This window comes from Vespula vulgaris, chromosome 4 (genome assembly GCF_905475345.1).
Source record: "Vespula vulgaris chromosome 4, iyVesVulg1.1, whole genome shotgun sequence".
Classification (NCBI taxonomy): domain Eukaryota; kingdom Metazoa; phylum Arthropoda; class Insecta; order Hymenoptera; family Vespidae; genus Vespula; species Vespula vulgaris.
The window spans coordinates 8,320,147-8,343,595 of NC_066589.1; the positions used below are offsets into that span (position 1 = coordinate 8,320,147).

The 23,449-nt window shown below is 31.4% G+C and overlaps 1 protein-coding gene across 1 annotated transcript; it reads left to right on the forward strand.

Annotated features, from left to right (window-relative positions):
• The first annotated feature begins 14 nt into the window (after positions 1-14).
• On the forward strand, positions 15-22,701 carry LOC127063018 (uncharacterized). Its single transcript, XM_050992183.1, has 5 exons — positions 15-264; positions 19,592-19,910; positions 20,198-20,350; positions 20,465-20,609; positions 21,030-22,701. Exons 1-5 carry the CDS (start codon positions 177-179, stop codon positions 21,642-21,644), a joined length of 1,320 nt encoding a protein of 439 aa, XP_050848140.1. The 5' UTR covers positions 15-176; the 3' UTR covers positions 21,645-22,701.
• The last annotated feature ends 748 nt before the right edge of the window (positions 22,702-23,449 follow it).

Consider the following 23,449-nt stretch of genomic DNA (forward strand, 5'->3'; position numbering starts at 1 on the left):
TCAGCCGTACGCTTTTCCGCGTCCGTTCTTCAGTGTGTCACCGAACGTCGCAAGGGATGGTTCGTTTTTTCACACTTGCCGGTAGCTACGTTAGTGCATTTCTACGATTACGGTTATGAGCTAGAGCGAAGTTATCGTGATTTTTCGTGCCGTTTGGAGAATAATGTCGACTCAGAATGCATAACTTTGCAACGGTGGTGAAATTGTGCGCCGCCCTTCTCTTCTGTCTTATGGATTCTGTTTGGGCCCAAGCTGAATTTCAAGGTATTACAAATATTTTATTAATTTAATAATATTTCATATTTGATAAAAGATCATTATATTATATTTAATTTAATCGAATACAGGTGTTAACGCATCGTTAACCCTCTCTATTGTTTTCTCATATGTTTTCGTTTGATCCTTTGCCAGGCGCAACAGAGTTCGATATCGAATCGAATTAATTTAGTTATAGATCCTTGATTTATCATCGATTTATTTATTTGTAAAACAAGTTAGAGAAAATGTCGAAAATTTCTTGTCCTCTTAGATTGATCATTGATGTATAACTTCGACTCTTCCAACCTTAATAACAATACATCTTACCTGAGTATTTCTTCGAAAGATGCGAGTTTAAACCCGTCGAGTCTAACCTCTTTTTACCTGTGAGGATATTACCTACCTATATATATATATATATATATATATGTATGTATGTATGTATGTATGTAGTGTATATATACAGTGTATGTATATATATATATATATCCACAAATATATAAATTTTTACATTAATAACATATGTATATTTCGTAGTATTAGTTCGATAAATGTTTTAAAAAATTGACCTTATTAACCGTTTACACTCAGAGAAATAAAGTTTACATTACGACTCGATAAAACAACGTTGTTTATGTAACGAATTTTATCTCCAAGTAATTCATCCGATATGTAAACTTTGTCTCTTTATACAGTGTACTCTTATAAGTATTATATCGAATGATTGAGAAGTTGTAAATAACAGTGTGAAAAGTCACATTTCTTTTCACATTTGTATTTTAAATAAATATTTATAAGGTTAAGGTTTCTATGTCAGGTAGAAGAAAACCTAGTCTGTTTCGTTCGTTCACACTCGCGTACACATCGTTTCGTCTAACGAAAATTTCATAAAGCTAAAGTGTTGAAATTGATCGATCGTTAAGACTATAGTAACTCGAGAGGGTTACGTAAAATCATTGAGTAATTGTTTTGGCGTGTCTTCCCTTGCTCGAAAAATATTGAAAGTATTAGATGTGAGTTTGACGAAAAAAGAAAAAAAAAAAGAAGAAGAAAAAGGAAAAAGGAAATTAAAAATAAATATAAAAAAAAATAAATAGATAAATATTAAATAACTTTAATAGATACAATATCGAATATAGATATAGTATTGAATTTTATATTATCCAAAGAGCGTACTATTCCGAAGAAGTCGGACACGATCGTAACTTCGATATGCTCCTTCCTTCTCCAGTCTTCCCACAAAATTTCGTAACAGTCGATGATTCTTCGTCTTTCTCGATCGAGAATTTTCCTTCGTTCAATTCGTGGCAGCATTCAACGATCGCGATCGAGCGTTCATCGACGCGGAACTAACGTTACAAATTCATGGAATATCATGATTTTAAAATCACAATAAACCGTTTTACAATATCCAAGTTGTATTCGTGAAAATCGTATCTTTTTCAAAGTAATATAATCTTTTTTAAGCGATAATCGTATAAACAATTCAAAGTTCGTTTCAAAGATTGGTTTTTATCTATCTTTAGAAGATATAAATATTAGCAATTTTTTGCATATATATATATATATACATAAAAAAAGAAAGATCGTAAAGATTAAACGACGTAGATCTTCGAATTACGAACTCTGCTTTCATCCCTTGCTGTTTTAAAAAGAGTTCTTTAAACTCGCAGGGAATGTCAGCTTTCTTGGAGTTTCGAGACACTTGAACTCGTTCGTCGAAGTGCTTCCCGTTTATTTTTCGCGGGCGAAGAGATGCGTCACGTGACGTCTCGTTCAACTTTACCGCGAACTTCTGACGCTGTTCGACTTTGCTAGCAATAAATTCTTTATACATTGAAGAAGAAACTTTGGGAAGTTATTCAAATCAATTTGAAAAGGAATTTGCTATAGTTCTTCCTATTTATTAGATTTATTGGGAAAATTGTTAATATTAAATAAAAATTATATCATTCATTAAATAATAAATAAACGATATACAAATATATATATATATATATATACATATATATTTTTCTATTTATTTAAAAAGCTTGCAAAAGTTGTCGATAAATATAATATTCTCTAAAAATGAGTACTTTAGAAAATCTATTAAATACAAATATTATAATAAAATAACACTTTACCAATATACTTTATAATTAAGAGTACAATATTTTATAATATTTGAATTACAATGATATCCTTATATAATACAGTAATACTTTATAATAATAAAAATTTGTATAATAAACAACGATCGAACGTTATTATTTGAATAAATTTTTCATAAACGTGTTTATTCTTATCTACACGAGAAAATGGAAGTATCGAGCGTGTAATTTCGTTTCGCCCAGAAATTGTATTACTGTCGGTCACCCGGTAACCCACCATCCGTACGCTTATCGTAGCAATGTTTCGCAGGTGCAGCACAGCAGAAATCCTTTTGCCGGCACTCGCACACTCTCTTTTACTTGTCCGGCCTTCATTCGACGAAGGTAGTATACTCGAGAGCAATGGAAAAGAGTGCAACGATCTTACGATCACTTGGACAAGATGAGAGCCTTTTCTCTTTCGTCGAACTTTTCAAGTAATCCAACTAAGGGAAATCGTCTCTCTTTCTCTCTCTCTCTCTCTTTCTTTTTTTCTTTTTTTTTCCTCCTTTCTTTCTACGTATAAGATCGATTTCTTTCTAGAAAATAATCTCTCAAAGAACTTGCACGTGAACGCGTCTTATGAAATTATAGTGAAAGTTAGAAACGAATGGAACAAGATGAAGACTAAAATAAATCAATAAAAGATTTATCCTTTTTCTCTCTCTCTCTCTCTGTCTTTCTATATTTATCTCTCTCGAATTCTTCTTATTCATCGTGATCGAACAGCGATTGAAATGATTTTTTCAGTCACTGTACAAATTAATAATTCTTTTTCTCATAATCTTCGTCCGATATTAAATAATAGTAATACACGTACACATTATCTTCGTTGTAATTAACGATGATATTATAATGAAAGTTAGAAATTAACGTAAGAAGGAGGAAAGAAGATTCGAAAGATCCATCCTTTCACTGGAATTCTTTTATCATTGGTTGAACATTGCCTGAAAGATTTGTTTTTTCTTTTCTTTTTTTTTTTCTTTTCGATCAATGTAAAAATTATTATTCCTTTTTTTTCTTTTTTTCTTCATAATCGTCACGTCATATTTATCTTATGTAATAAATGCAAAATGTTCGAAATCATTGTAATTAATGATAACGCTTACTATTCTTTTTTATTTTTTTACTTTTCGATCATTTTTATATTCGCGAATTTTTAATTTCGAAATGTTATACAAGAAGCGTGGTTTCTCCAAGGTCTCTTTCGCGATTTGTGTCGAGTAATTTCTTTTTTTTGCTTTTTTTCAACGATAAGACAGGCTCCCTTTTTATTGTTTAGAAAGAATGACGTGGCCGTGACAATTAGACCGATCTACCTGCAGGTTTCGTGATAGAAGTGAAAGGAGAGGAGAGAGAGAGAGAGAGAGAGAGAACCGTTTTCACGTTCGGTCGTTTCTCGTGCTTAGTTGATGTAAAAGTGTATGTTTCATGCTTCTTGTTTCTTCGATGGTTCTTCTCGAGTATCAAGATAAACGAGAAAGAATTTTCAAATGTAACTCTTGTAAGAGTTTCTCGATCTCTTTCGTCGTTCCAATTTCTTTTTTTTTTTTCATTTCATCTTTATTACACGATCGAATTGTATTAAAAGATTTACTATAATAACATTTAAAAAATTATTAATAAGTCCAAGTCTGTTTTGCAATAACAATAGTAGACTGTATTTTAATTAGTCAATGTTAATTCTGAGTTTTTTTTTCTTTTTAATAATTTTTATCTCATAAAAAAGAAATAAATGATTTTGGAAAATTCATTTGGAACCGAATTCGAATAATGATTTTATCAAAAATTAGTTATAATAATGTTAGATTTCACTATAGTTTGTTAATGTCGAATATGTTATTATTAATATATTATCAATATTTGTATAATTTTGTTCTGATAGAAAAGAAAAGAATTTCTTTTATTCTAAGGTCATTGTCGAGAATAGAAAAAGAAAAACTACCTGCGCCCGCGGTATGTGAGAAAGAAAGAGAGAGAGAGAAAAAGAGAGGAGTACACGCTCAATGTATATTCGTCTTTCAAGAGAGGTCTCACATTATCTTTTTATCCTTCCTTCCTTCGTCCTTATCTCTCTTTCCTTCTTCCGCTAGGCTTTCGCGTGAGGATAGTTTCTAGCAGAACGAAAGCACGAAAGATAAAACATATAACATACCGTACTACGTATTTAAATATGTACATACACACACATACTATATATATATATATTATACATGTCATATATATATAATGTATTACATATATATATATATATATATGTCATATATATATATATATCTTTAATGTGTGTGTATGTGTGTGTATACACATACATTTAGATACATAAGTATGTAAGATATATGGATACATAAGTACGCGTATGTATAACATCCAAACGTTCTTCTACATACTTCCTCGACATTTTGATTATTTAAATGGTAAAGACGAATCGGTTTCTACCAACGATAGATTCTATTTTTGTTTACTCCGATCCGCTTGAAAATACATACAACTTTTGTGATTTCTCCGTAAAATCGATGTGAATAACTATTCTCAGTTTCAAGATCAGAGATCGTTCTCTTCGATCCATTCTGCGTAAGCAGAACGGTTAGAATAGAAAATTACTCTTCGTTCAACTTTAATTTACAAGTTCTTCCCCTTCTTTCCTTGAGTTAATTCGTTCTTCGTTTAATTAATAAATCGAACTAAACCTTATTAATTCATTATATATTTTTACTTCCTCTTATAGCTTTCATAATGTATTTATATATTCGTAATATCTGCATTTTTATGTATCATTATGCTTGACCAATAATTGAAATTTGGAATAATATAATACAAGGATATTATTACATTTCAATAATCTTTACAACACTCCAATTTCAAATTCTGTTATTTTATTTTCTTTAATAATGAATATATTAAACTATATGATAATTTCATGAATAATAATCGAATAAGATATCTATAGGTATTACATATGGATATTTAATTTCATTTAAACAATTCATTCAAGCATTTTATTTTCTATAAATAATATATTTGAATATTTGCAAATATCGCATTTACTATTACCAATTATTATTGATTCGATATTTGATTCATTTTTTTTTTTTTTTTTTTTTATAACAATATTCCATGGATTTCATGAATTAATATTAACAATATTTTTTCCTCTCTCATTTTTTTTCCATGTGACTGGAATGCTATAGTAATAAATAGTAATAAAATAAATAACAATATCAACAAAAACAACAATATAATAATAATAATAATAATAATAATAATAATAATAATAGTAATAATAATAATAACAATCCTAATGGGAACGTATCTATCCATCTCTTCCGTCTTTACTATCTGTCCCAACTGAGTACTACGCACGTATGCGAACGAGTCATTGATAGTACGATAAGCGGCAGCATCCTGCGAGTAACGAGAGAGAGAGAGAAAGAGAGAGAGAATGTATGTATGTGTGTATATCTGTTATGAGAGAGATAGAAAGAGAGAGAAACAACGATGTAAGAGTATAACCGTCGCTTAGATGGAAAGATTGCTCGGAGCTTTTTTAATTAATGCGATCGTACGACTATTATCGGGGTCATTGTGTTCGTCCTAGAGTAAAGTACTCAAGCGTACGTCATTCTCGCGGTTCGCTTCATTAAGCTTCAGGGAGATGAGAGGACAAGAGAGAAAAACGTTTCGAGGTTGGAAACGTTTTGCTGATTCTATTACTAGCACTATTACTATTACTACTACTACAACTAAAACTATTACTACTACCACTACTTTTATTACTATACGTCTCGTATCGAGTTTCGTGCGGTTTCAGTCTTTTCAATGTACAAATCATACGTGTGCGAATATGTGTATGTGTTGGAATCTCAGAGTAACGTTAATTTCGACACAAAGCTTACGACTTCGTCAGCATTCATTTATTCTAACTCAAGACACGTTTTTTTTTTCTTTCTTTTTTTCTTTAAGTTAGAGATAACAATACATCAAGTTTCGACCTCTAAATTATTATGTTACATTATATTATTTTATTTATTTATTTTTCTTCTTTATTATTATTTACCTCCCAAAGAGACGTTTATTCCGAATTAATTTCGCTACGGATAGAGATTTCTTTAATATTTATTTATTCCAACTCGAAACACATATTTCTCTTTTTAGTATTTTATATTGATTCGAGATAATAATTCATTAATTTCGAGCTTTGAAATGTTTTATTATTAATTTGTTGTTATGAAATTAAGTTTCATTAATTTCGATCATGAAATATTTGTTTATGATATATATTTAAGATAATAATAATTCATTAAATTCTAGCTCGGACAATTATTTCTTTTTTATTATTTACGAAATATCGTTATTTTATTATCAATTCAGATCATAATGGGATAATTTAATACTTATATACATATAAAGATTAAGTAACCGAGAATGAAATAATTTGATCATCTACCGAATGATCGATATATATATATATATATATATATATATATATATCGTTCCACTTGTGCTTTTGCATCAGAGCTAGTACATCTGATCTTGAACGAACGGTACAAGTCAAGCGGAATCTCTGCACTTTTACGAACTGTCTAGTGAGAGAAAGAAAGATAAAAGAAAGAGAACAACTGTATTCTCTCTCTTTCTCTCTCTCTTTTTCTCTTTTTATATATCTTTCTCTTTCTTTATAGTTGTCTACCGTGCTACTACTCTCTTTGATTTTCTAAGGTACCGTTTTCTTCTACGAATCTAAATCCCTTCTCTCTCTTTCTCTCTCTTAACTAACTTGTATCTATCTCAACATACAACCTGCAGTTTCTTCCTATACTCGACCTAGCCATCCTACTTTTTTTTCTCTTTTCTCCTTCCCATACCAAATCATAAGAGTCTGACCGATTCCTTTTGAAGAACGTGATCTAGCGTATCAAAGAGAGAGAGAGAGAGAGCACAAGTTTTTCCATCATCGTTCAATAACAGAATCGTATAATAAATCTTCCAATAGAATTTCCTTTTCGTTTCTAAAGAAATAAATTTTTCTTTTTTTTTTTTTTCCTTTCTTTTTTCATAGTTAGCCCGGTCAAATCGTTTTTTCATCGTAAAAAACTTTACTCAATTTTTCAACATACCAGACAGTTTTCAAAAGTAGTAATGGACTAACTTACTTTTTGTCTAACTCTTCGAAGTTTTCTTCGAGTCTTAATTGTCTTCAGTGATTAATCCGTTCTCGATAGGATGAAGTTACTTTTTATTTTCTCAAAAAGAATTAAGTAGATAGTTGTTATGTTTTAAAGAGAGGAAAATAAAGAAAGAAAATTTTAAAGAAAGGGAAATGGGTCGATACGAGGAGGGAATAGGAAGGACGGTAAGTAGGATATTTCTATGTAAATTAGGAAATGTTACGTGATGTTGTGTTCATGAGTAAAGGGATGTAACAGATGTGCTATAAAAGTGCTGCTTAGAGACGATCCTAATAATAAGTGCAAGAGAGAATGTTTTCCCTAGCTATGGTGATGATTCATTAATTATTTCCTCTTATTTTTATTTCTTTTAATATTTTTTTTTGTTTTGTTTTTTTGTAAATCCAGGAACTGGAAGGGAAAAAAAAGAAAAAGATAAAACGAAAGTTATTGAGAAATAAAAAGACACAAAGGAACATATTCAGATAACTTTTTTCTTATTATTTTTGTCTTCCCTGTAAAAATTTATTTACTCGTCAAATAAGTGATAAACGTATTATTTTTAACTTGATTTACCTTCACACGGTTTATTTTATCTTCAGCATTTTTCGTGTAACACCAGAGTGTGATACGTTCGATCGTATCTCGTTGAAATTCACGTTTCCTATACGATGTGCATCACAACGTTGATCATTGATTGGCCGAGCTCGCGAACTGACCACATCACGGAGGGTTTTGCATACGCAAGGGTTGACATCGATTACCGAATCACCCTCGGCGAGCTTCGCGTACTTCGCGCTTCGGTGAATTTATTCCGCTCGTAAAAATGGACAAAGAGGGCTTCCATCAAAACCACCCTCGCATTGTGAAATGCTTCTTGTCGATGAATTTCGTGGAATAAATTAGTGAGATAAATTATCGTAGCTCGATCTCGACTTTTGCTCGATATACGATACGTAGGTAATAATTATATTAAATCAGTGAAATCGTTTGAATATTTTTTAAATTAATCCAAATGTTAAGAAAGAATTTCTTTTTTTTTTTTTTTTTTCAAGAATCTTTTCGTAAATATTTAATTATCCCTTAGATGAAATTTCATCCTAAGAAAATAAAAAATAAGCCGAGTGAAATCCATACAATGTTTTAAATCTATACATCATTGCGATGTTATTTTCAAATATATTTACAAATTAACTATCATAATATTCGTTTAATATTAAATAATATTAAAGAATTTCAATTGACTTTCTTACTTTAATTGCTTTTTAAAATAATATAGTATTATGAAATTTTACATAGGGAGATAGTATTAACATAATCTTTTTTATGATGCTTTTCAAGGGTTAATTAATAATATGTAAAATGTCATTGTTAAGAAATCGGATAAATAGATAAGTAGATGTATACTATTCTATATATTTTGAAATTTGAACACTATATATATATATATGTATGTATATTGATAACAGGTTTTAAGACAGCGGTTAAATAAGAAAAGATCAGGATCATTGAATTCGATACACAGGTTCGTGTAATTGGCCGATTACAGTGCACGTCTTTCAATGGCAACAACCGCTGTTGCGCTACCGTAATCAAATTAACGAAGGAGTAAGATCGCTGCCAGCTTAAATACGACGAGTGGACTCTCGACGAACATTTCGTGCACGTTCCAAAGAGGAAACGCTTTTAAACTATGCTTGAGAGGATCGAAACGTGTTTGTATATTTCTTTGTTCATTTTTATTCTTCAAAATCGCATCTGCGTAAACCTGTCGTAAATGATTATCCGTCAACGAGTCGTCGATAATTTCGTTGGAAAATCTGTAGGAATAGAATTGAAAAACGTTTCGCTGTATTCTTCTCACTTCTCCCATCCTATCCGGCTCACACATATTTGTAATTCAAATACAGATGGTGGTCCGAAAGTTTTTAAAGTGATTTTAAAAATCAATTACTCTTTTTCGAGACTGTTTAAGCAAATTTTTTTCTCTCTTTGTAAATTGTAAAACTACATGCCTAAAAAGTCTCGAAAAAGAGTAATTGATTTTTAAAATTACATCCAGAAACTTTGGGCCCGTCTAGGAACTTTTGACCAACCTTATATTTTCTTTATCGATCGCATGGGTCAAACTGGAAATTGCGATGTTAAGGAAAAGAATGGGAAAGAAACAAGATTTGTTTCTTTTATTGTCTCGAAACAACCCTTCGGTAAAAGTAGTTTCGTTATCTTAACATTTTCTCGCACGGTAACTTTACTTTTTTAAAGTTAAAAAGAAATAGAGATAAGAGATTAAATTTTTGTCTTTCTTTCGTTCCTTTAATAGGATAAAAATTACTTTTTTTTTTTTCTTTTTTCTTAATATCGTTTTTCATCGAAAGAAAATATTGGGGGAAAAAAGGACAATATTTTATTTATGATATCTCTGTATTTCTTTCTCTCTCTCTCTCTCTCTCTCTCTCTCTCTATATATATATATATATATATATATATATATATATATATATACATAAATATCTTTCGAGAATCTATTTTCATCCTGCAATCTTTCGATACTCTCGAAAGCTCGTTTCTATAAGCATGCAGAGGCACGAGGATACACTGGTAGCACAGGGACCGGGAAGAAATATCGATTTACACATTTCCGGGCCGCACATGTAGTCTGGGAAAATACAACGATCGACCATCCGAGATAAATATATCGATATAGATTACTTACATACATACATGTACCGTTCGATATAGTAACGATCGTTATGTCATGTTAATACGAATTTGATATCTATCTCTTATTCCTGTATTAATTATCTAAATTATTTTTCTTCTTGTAAATTTATATATAGATACATACACACATTTATATATATATATATATATATATATATACACACATTGATGCAATTTTTTCAATTTCTTTTTTTTTTCTCTTACATGTAATACATGGAACATTGCTTCTCGTTCTAATATACGTATGAACCGGTGATTATAAAAGTGGTCCAAGTCTTTTGAGATATTAAAAAAGAAAAAAAGGAAACAGAACACTTCATACGAATTATTCTGAAAAAAAAGATTTTTTTGTTTACTTAAAAGAATGATTTTTCTCTCGATGATAAATATAATAACCTCACTCGTTTGTTTCATCATCTATGAAAAATAAATTTTTATATAATTTAAAATCTAATTACGTTACGAAAATATCTTCAAACGAAAAATATATGAATTCAGACAATTTTCATAATCACCAACTCATTCTATCTTTTCCTATATTTCACGATATTATCGTCATATATAAACTGGCCTATCTCTTTTCAAAACTCATATTTCCTGTTCCGACTTCCCGCTATTCTGGGGAAATATAACAAAGCGAGCAGTTGTAAGCCATTCCGAATCTACTGTCTCAAACAGCAATTCGAAGATAACAGATAGTAACCTTTTGGATAGTGACCTATCCTCCTCTAAAGAAAAAAAAAGAAAAAAACAAAAAAGAAGAAGAAGAAGAAGAAGAAGAAGAGATCTTAAAACATCTTATCTTATCTTCGTCCTTGCACTTTTCATCCCCTTAAATTTATCGCACATAATATTCAATTCGAATGAACAATATTCGTAAATATTCTGTAAACAATTAAAACGTGACTTTCTAATTTTCCTCTAATGCCTTCCTCTGACGTAAAATTATTTATTACTTATCGATCGAGAATACTTTGTTTACAAAAAGACATTTACATTTGAAATGTAAATCTAAGTTTTATCAATAGCATGCAAGAATGATTTCATCTCTGTTACCCCGTCATCATCGGTCGAAGTTTATTAACTCGTCGTTATTTTACATGGTGCCGTAAGCGTCTAAATATTCTCAAGAGGGACTTGTGGTTGTCGCGTTTCTTTGTCCTTCTCCTTTTAGCTCCTGGTCTTTCTCTCCTTCTCTCTCTCTCTCTCTCTCTCTCTTTCTCTCTTTTTCTTTCTCCTTCTATTTCTCAGGGTACTCAAGAAGGAAAGAGGCAACCAGTGCCGGTGAGGTACGGGCCAAGCTAGGAGATATGGCTCTGGGGTTAACACACAGGCTCCGACATTAACTAAGTTACGTAACGACTGGTTTTCTCAGGCAGCAAATACCGATGCAGAAGAGAGAGAGAGAAAGAGAGAGAGAGAGAGAGAGACTCTCTGGCTCTCTCTTTCTTCGTTTCGCGGGCATAGTCGCGAGCACCCGTCACACGTCTCTCCGTTCGTCCATGTCTTTCTTCTAGCAGGCCTCCCTAGTGGAGGAGTGTAAATCGTAAAGTACAGTTACTCGTTCGTTTCTACCAGTTCTCTTCTTTATTTCTTCCTTCCTTCCTTTCTTTTTTCTTCTCTCTTTCTCTCTTTCTCTCTCTCTCTTTTTCTTTCTTTTTCCTTTCTTACATCTTCATGATCGAGGGATACTTCGTACTACATACATGCTTTCACACGTTGTCCTTCGATAAGTAAAAACTGATTAATATACCAGTTATGCGTTATTATATCTTAGATTATTATTCATCATCTCAGATTATTTCCAAGTTTCTATTGTATTGATTTGTTTTATTAATAGTCACTTTAATAGTCATTTTATATATATATATATATATATATATATATATATATATATATAATGCGTATAAATAAACACGTTTACATTATCGTCTAATTTTGTTAATGCGTTTTAATATTAATAACTTGTTTTATTAATAAATGTCATTTTACGTATACTTCGGCCAATCCAATGATATAATTATTCGACAATGTTGACCTTTTCTCGGTATATATAATTCGATATTTAAATAAGTGATACTATACTCGGTATTTTTGTGATGAAAATTTAATAGGAAATTAATAATCAATCAACTCAATACGCGTTTTCTGACATGTGATTATACCGGTAGTATATATCTTTTTTTAATAGTTTAACAATTAAATTAAAAGTTCTATAATCGAATTAAAAAAGAAAAAAGAAGGGAAAAAATTGTCGGAGGATATTTCTCGCAATTGTTCCCCCCCACCACTTCTTTTTTTTTCTTTTTTTTTTTGAAATAAAAAATATTCCATATTTACCGTCGAAAGTAGTCGAATTTTGTCACGTATTAAAACGTGACCGATCGAGAATGACTCACGTTTCAAAATGATTGTACATATGCAATTCTGGATAGAATTGGCATGTGGCATCATGGAAATCGTAACGATCGCAACACAATGCGATTGAGTACGAAGAAATCCTACTTTGGATTCCCGCTTCGAGTCGTAAGCCACGAACAGGACTTCCGTTCGATGCGTTCGAAAGAGGAAACGGAACGAAGAGTACTCTCGTTCGTTCGCTTGCACGTTCGTTCGCTCGTTCGCTCGTTTGCTGCCTCGATTATCGTTCGTGTCGTTCTAGATAGTTAAATCGAACGTGGGTAACATGGAAACCGAGTGCTCTCGTGACTCTCTTTGTCTGTTTTCTTTTTTTTTTTCTTTTCTTTTCTTTATTTTTTTTTTTTTCTTTATACATACCTATATTGTATTATCTTGTAAATGACTTGTCCTATTGATTAATTAATTCATGGGATTTCTTTTTTTTTTTTTTACTTCAACTACATCGTTATCATAATTCAATGTTTATTTACGTAGTAATAATTTTAATAATAATTGTAGTAATAATTTATAATAAATATTATCGTTATAATTCATACTAGATATTGTTACTATAATTATAAATAAAAAAAAAAGAAAATAAATTAGAATTATTACCATCATATTTTTATACTATAAACGTCATTATTATAATTAGCAAAAAAAATTGCTACTGTATTTTTATATTAAATATTATGTACCAAATACACACACACACACACACACACACACACACACACACACGCATATAAAATTATAGTAGTAATTTTATTAATAATAATAGTGACGATCGAATTAAATCGTAATAAGTTGTAATGATTCTTCGCATGATTTAGAGGCGAAAGACGAAGTTGGTATAAATATTATGAAATAGCTTCTATTATATATGACAGGGCGAGTTAATGAAGGTGTTAACGATGATACTTGCTAGTAGACGTTTCACAGTCTTCCGTCCTGAAGCACATCTGTCAGCCATCCCTGTTCAACTCTGCCAATTGTGCTCGTTAATCTCTCACGTCGTACGGTTTTCTCTACTTTGCGTTAATTGAACATCGCTTATAATGAATTTTAAGTTTTGTATTATGAGTGAGACGATGAAATGTGCGTAACGATTTCGAGCAGCCTTGAAGAATACACGAACAATTCTTTTTTTTTTTTAAATCATTAAATGCTAACGAAGGACTCGGGCTTATATTAGCTTTAAACTTTGCGATGAAACTCAAGACCCAAGAATTTCAAAGAAAAATGAGGTTTCCTTTTCTTTTTCTTTTCTTTTTTTTTTTTTCTTTATTTTTCTTTTTTCTTGTTATATTAAACAAAAGAGGAAAAACGTAGAAGAATGGAAGGAAGTATTATATACGCTTCCCCGATGTCGAAAGTGTTTAGATTGCAAACTCACGCGATTAGTGCACTCGATATTACGTTGGGACGGACGAAAGTTGAAAATCTACCATGCGTCACTATCTTAGAAAGCGTCGTTCTCGATAATTATCGCGGCTTAATTTTTTGGGTTTTTTTTTCTTCTTTCCTTTTTTTATTTTTTGTCGGATTAAAAATATATCTTTTCAAGACTCGCTTCACTAAAAGTTTTTAAAATCGGTCATGGAGTATTTACATAATTTATTTCATTAATTTTTTAGAGATTAATTTAAGATATCTATTTTTTTTTATATATATATACATACATCATTTTATAACTTATTAAACATCTATTTTTTATATACCTATGAATAATAATCTTATAAATCATTAAATATATATATATATATAAATATAATAATTATATAAATTATTAGTTGATAACTGTTTATCTACTTTTCTTTTTCAATCACGTAACACTTTTTACTTTTGATTTAAACAATCTATTTAACAATCTGGAACTGTTTAATTATCTTTTAATTAGTTTCGCTTAATTATTACGGAGTTATTTGAAGGAGGAGGGAAAAGCAAAAAAAGGGATAAGCAAATCTCGTAAATGAAAATATTAAATCGTCGTGTATGAGAGATAAGTTCGAAGAAGAAGGACCACTTCCGCATAGAGAGATTTGGGTTTCGAGATTTTGGGGACGCGAGGAGAGAGACGGAGAGAAAGACGGAAGAAAACTGTAGAGGAGAGGTCATGCTTCTTTAGAGAGAAGAAGAGGATAAGAGGAAGAAAGGAAGATAAAAGTGCATACCTACTTGCACGTGTTACTATGGTATATATCGACAACTGCAACGTTTATATATGGACTCACCTGCATCGCACCTTAACCGTTAAAAGCATTCTGTATCTTCTATTTCGTGAAGAAACAAACGATCGGTGTTATTTACGTTCGTGGAATAAATTATTTCTTTCTTTTCATTTCTTTTTTTTTTTTTCTTTTCGATTAGATCACCGATTTGGGATATTTCCCGTATTGTCAAGTGCAGAATTTTTTTTAAAAACATAAATCTTCTTTCGTCGCCGGAAATATTCGATTTGATTTCAATAAAAAAATAATTGAATTTATATACATAAATAGAAATCCAAGATCAATTTTATCGAAGATAAAGTATTATAAACAGTCTATTACTATCTGTTAATAGTTTTGTTTGAAAAAAATATTTTAACAAAGAAAGAAAGAAAGAAAGAAAGAAAAAATTAGAAAATATATTTTGGAATTGATAATGAATATTAGACGTATACATTTTTCATATATCGTCGTTAAATTTTTTGGTGAAAGGTATGTTAACGAAAAAGAAATTGGAGTGTATATTTTTCGTTCTGATCAGGTTCAGCGAACATGCAAATATACACGAAAATATATACTTACATATGTACGTATTGATCGGAAAAGCCGGAACATATGAGCGTTAATAAGCTAAACCACGATGCTTTCTAATTCGTTCGATGTAGGTGCGCCTTTTCCTTGACAATATCTCCTTGGCACGTTTCTCCAACGATATATATATATATATATATATATATATATATATATATATATATATATATATGGTAAAGTTACCATACCTGTTACCATACCGGTGTTATGGTTTATTTTCGTTATAGAGTTATGATAACGATAATATTTATCAATTAATAAGAAAGCACAAACATTTCCATTTATTATTAACTCGCATCGGATATTATAATTTATTAATCTAAAAAACAAGTGAAATAACATTGAAAGTAGAGAATATGGACATCTGGAGCACTCTGTTTACTGGACTCATATCTGTTGGCTTTTAGCCGTGATTTAGAAACCAGCTGACTAATTAAAATCCGACTTCCTCGATCTCATCTTTATCTCTGCAATCCTCAACCATATAATTACGATGCTCTAATTATTTAAAATTGACTATAATATAAATCATTTATAACGGATATATTATTATTATTCCCTAACGATTATTATTACAATCCATAATCTAATTATTATCTACAGTATGGACCAAAAGTATCTAGATATGATTTTAAAAGTCGATCAGTTATTTTTTTTGAAGACTAGCTTAATGTTTTTCTTTTTTTTTTTTCTTTTCAATTTTTTTTCCAAATTGTAAAACTACAAAGCTAAGGACTTTTTTTGGTAATCTAAAAAAGAAAAAAGAAAAAAAATGAAGAATAATTGATTCTTAAGATCACGAACTGAGAACTTTTAGATCAGCCTATATATATTTTATCTTTTATCAATCAAACCTAATAATACATTTTCTCTATTTTGACAAGAGTTTTTCGATGACCATCGGACTTTAACTATTCATAATTCCGGTTATCTATCGACCTTTCCGTTGATATGACATCCGAGAGAAAGAGAGTGAGAGAAAGAGAGAACAATGAATAAACGAGATGTCTTGAAAACTGAAATATGTGGCAATCAATCGTATGAAAATAAAAAAAAAAAAAAGAGGAGATAAGAAGAAATGCAGTAGCAGCAACCCCTGACCGTTCTTCTCGTGCGTCATTGAATCTCTCGAATAACAATGAAAATAATATAGGAAAGAAACTAGTTTGTAATTTTCCATAAATTGAGATAAGGATTTGAAAAATCTCATCTTTTGGATATAATGATAACGAAATTGTAAATACGTACATATATATATATATATATATATATATATAGATTGAATGTGGTAAGCCGCTTAAAGGAAATTTTACGAGCTTTTAATGAAAGAAACGAGATCTTCCTTTTGAATATATTCTCTTTCTTCGGAGTGTAATGTATTCTCAAAGCCTTTTTTCTTTCTTTCTTTCTTTCTCTGTCTCTTAGTAGTTAACTCGTAAAGCCTGCAAACTTCGTTTATTCTCCTGCGTTGAATTTATGCACTTGTCCGTTACGCCACACGCCGCTCGTGTGCCACACACGTTTTCGTGAAATATCGTCTGGCTTGCACACCATGGAGACATATGGCATCTATATACTCCATTATACCAAGGGATCTTTATTTCGTTCGAAATGAAATTTAAACTCCACTTACAAGTACTATGTGTGCGTGTATATGTATATATATATATATATTTATATTATTTGTAACATGCATTTATACGATATTACTAACTTATCATTTTGTTATTTTTATTATTGTTGTTGGTGTTGTTATTGCGATATCGATTTTAGGATATTTAACTTTGTAATTAAATTAATGATCGATACAAAACAAATAGTATGATTTTAGTAATACAAATCATTTGATTTACCAATGTATAAATGAATTGGCGATATTTAATAAATTACTATTATTATTAGAACACATCAATTTTGTAATGAATCGGTACAAGTGATTTCGGTACAGGCAATTAGTATGATTCTAATAGTTTAGATATCACAATTGATTTTATTTCCAAGAAAGATAGTGATTTAAATAAAAACTTGTATAGCTATAATATATAAAATAATTGATTTTCATTTAATTCCAACGATATCGAATAAACAATGGTGACTTTGTTAAAGAATAATTATAACATTTATATCGAAACATTTTATCTTTAATTGTTTCTTTATTATGACGAGATTAAACGCGTTATTTTTATGAACTACTTGACGTGTCTGGGAATTGAAACGTAGGAAGTTTATATTATCGAAAGTTACAAGAGCGTGCTCGAAACAAGGCATCGCCAGTCACACGTGCGCGTACACGCATGCACCCACACACGTGCTTACGAATACAATTTTATAGATGTGTATATATTTCCTTCCATATGGATAGGATCGAAGAAAAATAAGACGAGGAAGAAGAAAAGCACAGGAAAGAGGATGAGAAAGAGAGACGAATAGATATATAGCTTCCGTAGATCGTTTCAACTAGCAGAATCATGGCGTTATCCCTGACCTTTGATCCACTAATTAACCGAATGTACTCTTTTAAAAGCGAACGTCATCGATGCACGCGAAAGAAACAGACACGAACTGACAACGATGACGATGATGACGACGACGACGACGACGACGACGTTATATACTTCGTTATGATTCGAGGTCAATGACCTTAAAAACGAAGATGCAACGAGGTCTTCCAAAGTGAAATGCGACGGGTGAGACGAAGTTTCGAGATTTTCTCTTTGAACTTGACATTCGGAATGTGTAGTAATGATGGTGGCATGTGTACTTCTTACATATGCGGGTAGATATAATATTTTCAAATAAATAAAAAAAATTCCTTCCATGTAAATGATTGATGATCTTAAGAATTTGTTAAACGTCGATCTTTCAAACGTAATGTCATTTGTTAGATGGAACAAATGGTGGATATTGAAAGAATCTAAACGTGTCCGAAGAGAAAAGAAAAAGAAAAGGGGGAGAAAGGTAGAAGGAATAAATAGATTCTTCCAAGTAGGGTCGATGAAAAATTTGGTAAGTTTCTCGTCGACGTCGATCGAGTGAATGTGAACGATAAAGCAAATAGTTGAAGGCTCTGTATGCGTGTTAAAAGTATGAGAGAACGAAAGAACCCATATAACTCGGGTGTTCTCAACCTGGAGAATGTTATATACCTAGTAGATATTTAACCATCAGTCGTTCACATTGCGTGTGTTCACGAGAGTAACAAGCGGAACACAGAGTGCACTCAGAGAGTTCGGTAGGAAAGACCCACGTAATCCGGAAAGTGCCAACCGGATTCCTCATACGTTTGCTAACTGGTACAACACATCGAGTCGTCGTCGTCTTCGTCGTCTCTGGAAACGACAAGACGTCGTTTTTTTAAAACGTTTGTCTTCTTCCAACGTTTGTTCTTCTTCTCGTCGATGAAAGGAAAGGAAAAGAAAAGAGAGGGGAAAAAAAAGAACAAATAGATATATACCAACTATGTAGTTATGTATACTACATATCTATCTATTTTAGACGTTAGGTACTCCGCAAAGTACATAATTCGTTCTACTTTTTTTTTCTTTTTTTTTTTTTCTTTTTATATATATATAGTTATAGATTGTCAGAGAGGCCGTTATAAGTCGTGTTCGTTATCAACAATATCGCAAAACGAGTATTGCTGAGCGTGACTTCGGTAGGTGCACCAGTATGTGTGTCAAGCAATCAAGGCATGACTCGAGGCTATGGATCAACGCTCGGCGCTAGTAAGGTCCAAGAGTTAGAGCTACTTCTTGCTTGGAATTCGCCGGGTGTCACGTTCCTCTTTCGAATGCTCTGTTACTTGAAATTCGTTGTTGAAAGTTACGATGGATGATCGGTTATTCCAAACGAAGGAACGATTAACTTTAGAGAGTTCTTTTTTTTTCACATGTTTCGATATATCTACGTGTGTGTGTGCGTGTGTGCTTCAGTACTATACTATACTTTTTTTGTCTGTTTCCTACCATGTATTTATTTTCGTTTTATGAACATTTTGGAAAGAGGGTAAATTTTATATAATATAGTCGATGTTTTTTCTTTATGAAAGTCATCTTTTTTTGTTTCTTTATTTTCTTCTTCTTCTTCTTCTTTTTTTTTTCTTTTTTAGGATGCGTCGAAGATCCAGGAGGATGCAAAAGATGCAGAGGTGACACGTGCGCGAGATGTGCTGTCCTATTGCATAAAGGGACCTGCGTCGATAGCTGTCCACCTGGTCACACAGCCGACTGGTCGACGAGAGATGAATATATGGGCAGAGTTTGTAAAGAGACTGGTTACATCTTTGGGCTGACCGGTAGTCAGGTTGCTATCTTGGTGGGAGTTGTCTCCGGTGCAACCATATGTGTCTTCATCGTTCTATGCGGTGCGATCATCGTTCACAGAAAGAAGAAAAAGGCGACCAAGATCGTTCGGCAATTTGAAAACAGGTATATTATAATTGTTTTTATAAGTATCAAGGAAATTTTGCATTATTATTTATTTGAATATCTTTATCCTTGTACGTTTGAAGAATTAGTTTTAATTAATATTAGAATTAATATTATTTGAAACTAATCATTATTTAATTTAATTGTATTATTTCAAACTAATATTATTATTATTATTATTTAATTCTAACTAACAATTAGAATTAATATTTATTAATCTGTTATTATCAGAAAATATTTTATTTTATATCTAACATATAAGTACACATTTAATGATTTTCTCACAGTGCTGAGAGAGGAGAATTCCTGAAGCATCTTGCAACGCTAAGAGGTGAGGGACACACTTTCCTTTCCATGCTAAACGACACAAGAAGACAAGTTAGAGAATTATATTACTCCGGAAGTAACGGGGATGGTGCCGTCGGCATTCAAGCGTACAGGTAACGATCATTTACGAGCCCTCCTTTATAATTCGTATTAATTAAAATAATGTAAAGCTAGTCGAATAGATTATCCGATTAACGATAAATTATGATTACAACATCTACAATTAGACCCGTTCTCCGCGACCTCGCAAGGATATTAGTCCTTGTTAACAGAAAGGACGAGGACATTCAGTTACCTCCTGATGACTGGCAGAGATTATTATCTTGGGCAGAACGTTTGCTCAGAAGGTACAAGCGACACAGTAGCCCAGAAGTGAGTCGACAATTTTTTAACGATGACATTACCTAAATTAAAAAACGTGATTCTCTCTGATTCTCTTTCTCTTTCTCTGTCTAATCTATCTATCTATCTATCTATCTATCTATCTGTCTGTCTATCCATCTATATATCTATCTATCTATCTATCTATCTCTTTCTCTCTCTTTTCCTCTCTTTCTCTCTCTCAATTTCTTCTTTAATCTTTCTTTTTTTCACGGCAGTCTCTTAAGCATTTCGGTGAGTTATATGTATTTTGAGAAAAAGTAGTTTGTAGATAATACGTGTTAGAAACAAGTACTAGCTAGAAACATTATGTTAGAAAAATATATATATATATGTATGTATGTATATAATAGTAGAAAAAAGATCTTCCCAAATCGATCGATCTTCTAACGTGTTATTTTATATTCAAAGGTGGCTCAACTCGTGACATTCCTGCAGCATCCAACAACAGCGTCCGTCCAAACGAATCCAACGGAGTCGGTTGTGATAACTTCGCCGTCTCAAACATTTGAACCTAGAAGTACGCCAACCAATCTCACCACTTTTCAAGCAAACTTACCACTCGCTACTTTTCAAGCAAGCGACAAGTCCAGTATTAGTCCGGCAAGTTCGAGTTTAGGATATGCCAAGGATAGTCCACTTGGTTCGAGCTTAGGACAAAACAGTTCCATGCCCTATCACGATAAACTCGCTCGAAACGAGTCAACGATGGGACAAATGACTCCTTTGGTGTTCGGCACACAAAAAAGGCTGAAATCAAACGGATCGCATTTTCAGGAATTAGCCATATCGGTGTTCAATAATCATAATGGCGGTGCTACGTTACCAGATATCAATCGTGGATCTAACGGTCGTGAAACGAGCGTTCTAGATCGAGAAATTAATCCTCAATGGGAATTTCAAAGCGCTGTAGAAGCTGCCAACTATACCATATTGTCCGATAGATTACCCGATTGCGACTACCTCATAGACGATTTCACGATCCTTGGCTTCAGGCCACAGGATGAAATAACTACCGAGTTATAACGAGTTTATATCGATATTCTATAATATCAATAGAAAACGTCGTACCTACGAACATATTTGACGATTAAAATTACAGATACTTTAAAGTTTCAGCTTTAACGCGAACAAAATTTTATCCTGCTTAATGCACGATACACTTCATATCGACGATCTATAACTTTTTCCCGATTTATCGAAAGTATGAATCCTTATTATCAAAGTTATTAAACATATCCAATTATAGTATAATGGGAGGAGAAATTTACAGTGACACCAAATAACTATAAGAGAGTTGTATAAATATTCATTTTTATTTAACGATCAAGTTGTTGTACATGTTTATTAACAATTATTGTATATATTAACGTACTAGTCAATGTCTCAATGTGGTTTTCTTTTCTTTTCTTTTCTTTTTTTTTTCAATTTGTTGTCATTCTAAATTAGATGACCGTTGGTTGTAAATTTATTTCGATGATTACCAGTTGAATATCTATTCCGATCATTTATGAATTTTATTTCTTAATAATATAGATATCAAGAATCATCGAGCAAAGAAAAAAAAAATGTGTAATTTGAAGTGATTCAAATCGTTTCTCTTTCTTATTATAAAAGACTCAGATATTTAAGAAATATTAATAATCATTGTGCACAAAGAAATGCCGTTCATACAAATTTTTGAATATTCTATTACTTGCGTGTATGTTTTTTCTCAATACTTTGGAAATTGTCGACGAGAGTGATTTTTGAAGAAATTAAGAAAAGAAAAAAGATTACAAAGTAAATTAATAAATCGATGATTTAGAAATATTTGAATCTTTATCAATGAAACAATCTTATTCACCTTTGTCTACAATTTTTAAAGCATTATACGAATGAATGAAAATATGTATGTGATTATTTAAGTAATTCATATCATTCCATATTTGTGTCTGGCCAAATCGATTCTTGTACAAATCTTTGTAAATGTAAGTGTAAATACCGATGAATATTTTTAGTAATAAATCTAAGAAAACACAACAAATATATAAAATATACTCTCGCATCAAAAAAAAAAAAAGGTGGTTTCACATTATTTCGACAAAATAAAATGAGGTAAAATCAAAAAGTCTGTAAAAAATGGCGTATTCTAAATATTTTTTTTCTTTTTTTTCTTATATTCATCGATATTATAATTTCTCACAGACGTTGTATTTCGCTTTCTTTTTTTCAAAATCTCGAATCACGTGTACCGCATTATTAAATTCAGTCTGCTTTATCATGTGATTCATGAAATCGTGTTTATCGCAAATATAAAAATTAACTTGATTTTGTGAAAAAGAAAAAAAAAAGAAAAAAAATGAATTATATAAATTTATATCTCTAAATAATTAGCGATAAATCGGATAAGACTAACTTTAAGAAGAATTATCGATTTTTTAGCGCGTCTGCAGTTGAACGCCAGTGCTGCCTCTGTCGGTAACCTCTGAAAAAAGCATGGAAAAAACTTATCGAATATCCGCCATATTAATATCGTCCATAAAGAAATTAACGCACTTACCGACTGTAACGCTATAATTATATAAGTATAGATGAATCTATGTATTACAGAAATAAGAAACAACTGAAACACCATCTACAATCAGGCACTTTTTATGAAACACGATATAATTGGCTCGTTAAAATACGTCATTAATATCGAACCAATCCAAAGGCGTCTTTGCAAAAAAGTTACTCGAAGCTACTTCCGGCAGATGCGTATTTAAATCAATCGTGTTCACGTGTGTCATCAATGTACATATATCTCCATAGTATTACTTGATCGTGCTTTCATTATCTATGTATCACGA

Bases quoted from the DNA above. Each gene is read 5' to 3' on its own strand.
- LOC127063018 (XM_050992183.1), top strand. From the start codon at position 177: ATGCATAACTTTGCAACGGTGGTGAAATTGTGCGCCGCCCTTCTCTTC. The intron at 19,911-20,197 runs GTATATTATAAT...ATTTTCTCACAG, and splicing joins GTTCGGCAATTTGAAAACAG to TGCTGAGAGAGGAGAATTCC. The intron at 20,610-21,029 runs GTGAGTCGACAA...TTATATTCAAAG, and splicing joins AGCGACACAGTAGCCCAGAA to GTGGCTCAACTCGTGACATT.